At 36.9% G+C, this 1,055-nt stretch overlaps 1 protein-coding gene across 1 annotated transcript; it reads right to left on the bottom strand.

Moving 5' to 3' along the window:
• Positions 1-286: 286 nt before the first annotated feature.
• LOC113759804 (pectinesterase inhibitor-like) lies at positions 287-850 on the bottom strand. Its single transcript, XM_027302378.1, has one exon. The coding sequence runs from the start codon at positions 848-850 to the stop codon at positions 287-289; it is 564 nt and encodes a 187-aa protein (XP_027158179.1).
• Between the last annotated feature and the right edge of the window lie 205 nt (positions 851-1,055).

Raw genomic sequence — 1,055 nt, 5'->3', positions numbered from 1 at the left:
TAAATTTATACCTTCTGTACAAAAAAAAAAAAAACTAGACTACAATTTGGTATACAGTTGTTGGTTTATGGTTGGCTATACATGTTTCAAGAAAATTCATTGAGTTAATACGATAGAACAGACACATGGACCAATATCAAAATTTTTTTTAAAGAAAAATTCTAATGTAAAAGCATTCATTTCGTAGAAATGCACTTAGAGCAAATTAATATGTAGAGCTCGAAGAATTTCCAAGATTATTTAATATCACTATATTCTTTTATAGATGGATCATGCATTCATATTTCTATCCAACACAAGAATCAATCTTGTTACACTCATTAAGATTTAGGATCTGTAAGGTAGTATCAACTACGTCTGCAGCAGTTTGGATTTCTGGTGTTAATGAAGGTTCAAGTGGCTTTGGGTCATTCAACACATCTTCACACTCTTGAGCTTCACCATAAGCTTCTGTGAGTGCTACGGCAAGTGTTGGATACGTTTCATGATTTAGCACTGAAAAATCTTGGTCCAATCGAAAGTTGACACTATCATATGACTTTGAACATTCTTGGAGAGCACTTTTAAGAAGAGGATCTGTGGTGGTTCTTAGAAGACTTGAGATTTTTGATGAGGTCCCAGCAGCAATTGCTTTGGCCTCATCGTTGACTATAGTGCAAAAGCCGCTGGGACTAGTCTTCAAATCGCTTCGAGGATCGGCAGAGATCACATCAATACACTTGGTGCTGTGGGTTGTCTTTTTACACCACGCATGGAAATCCTCGGCTGCAGTGCCTCGAGAGGTAAGAACGAGCAGGAGGAATGTTGCTATCAAAAGCACGAGAGTCAGGCCAACTCTAATGGTAGCCATAATCTCCTAAAGCTGTTTAATCTTCTGCTGAGTACTGGCTTTGAAATTTTTAAGATGAGGATTGGAAAAGGCTGAAGGCCTTTTAATATAGAAAATAAGCGAAGACAATGAGAATTTAATATGGTAATAAGTGATAGAGAATAAGCTAAGACGGAGATGGAGTTTTCTATTAGTTTACGGAAAAAAGGGAAGTTCTTATAGACTC

The sequence above is a fragment of the Coffea eugenioides genome, chromosome 2 (genome assembly GCF_003713205.1).
Source record: "Coffea eugenioides isolate CCC68of chromosome 2, Ceug_1.0, whole genome shotgun sequence".
Taxonomy (NCBI): Eukaryota; Viridiplantae; Streptophyta; class Magnoliopsida; order Gentianales; family Rubiaceae; genus Coffea; species Coffea eugenioides.
The sequence above is the reverse complement of the archived record's forward strand: the minus strand, read 5'-3'. Positions and strand labels throughout refer to the sequence as shown.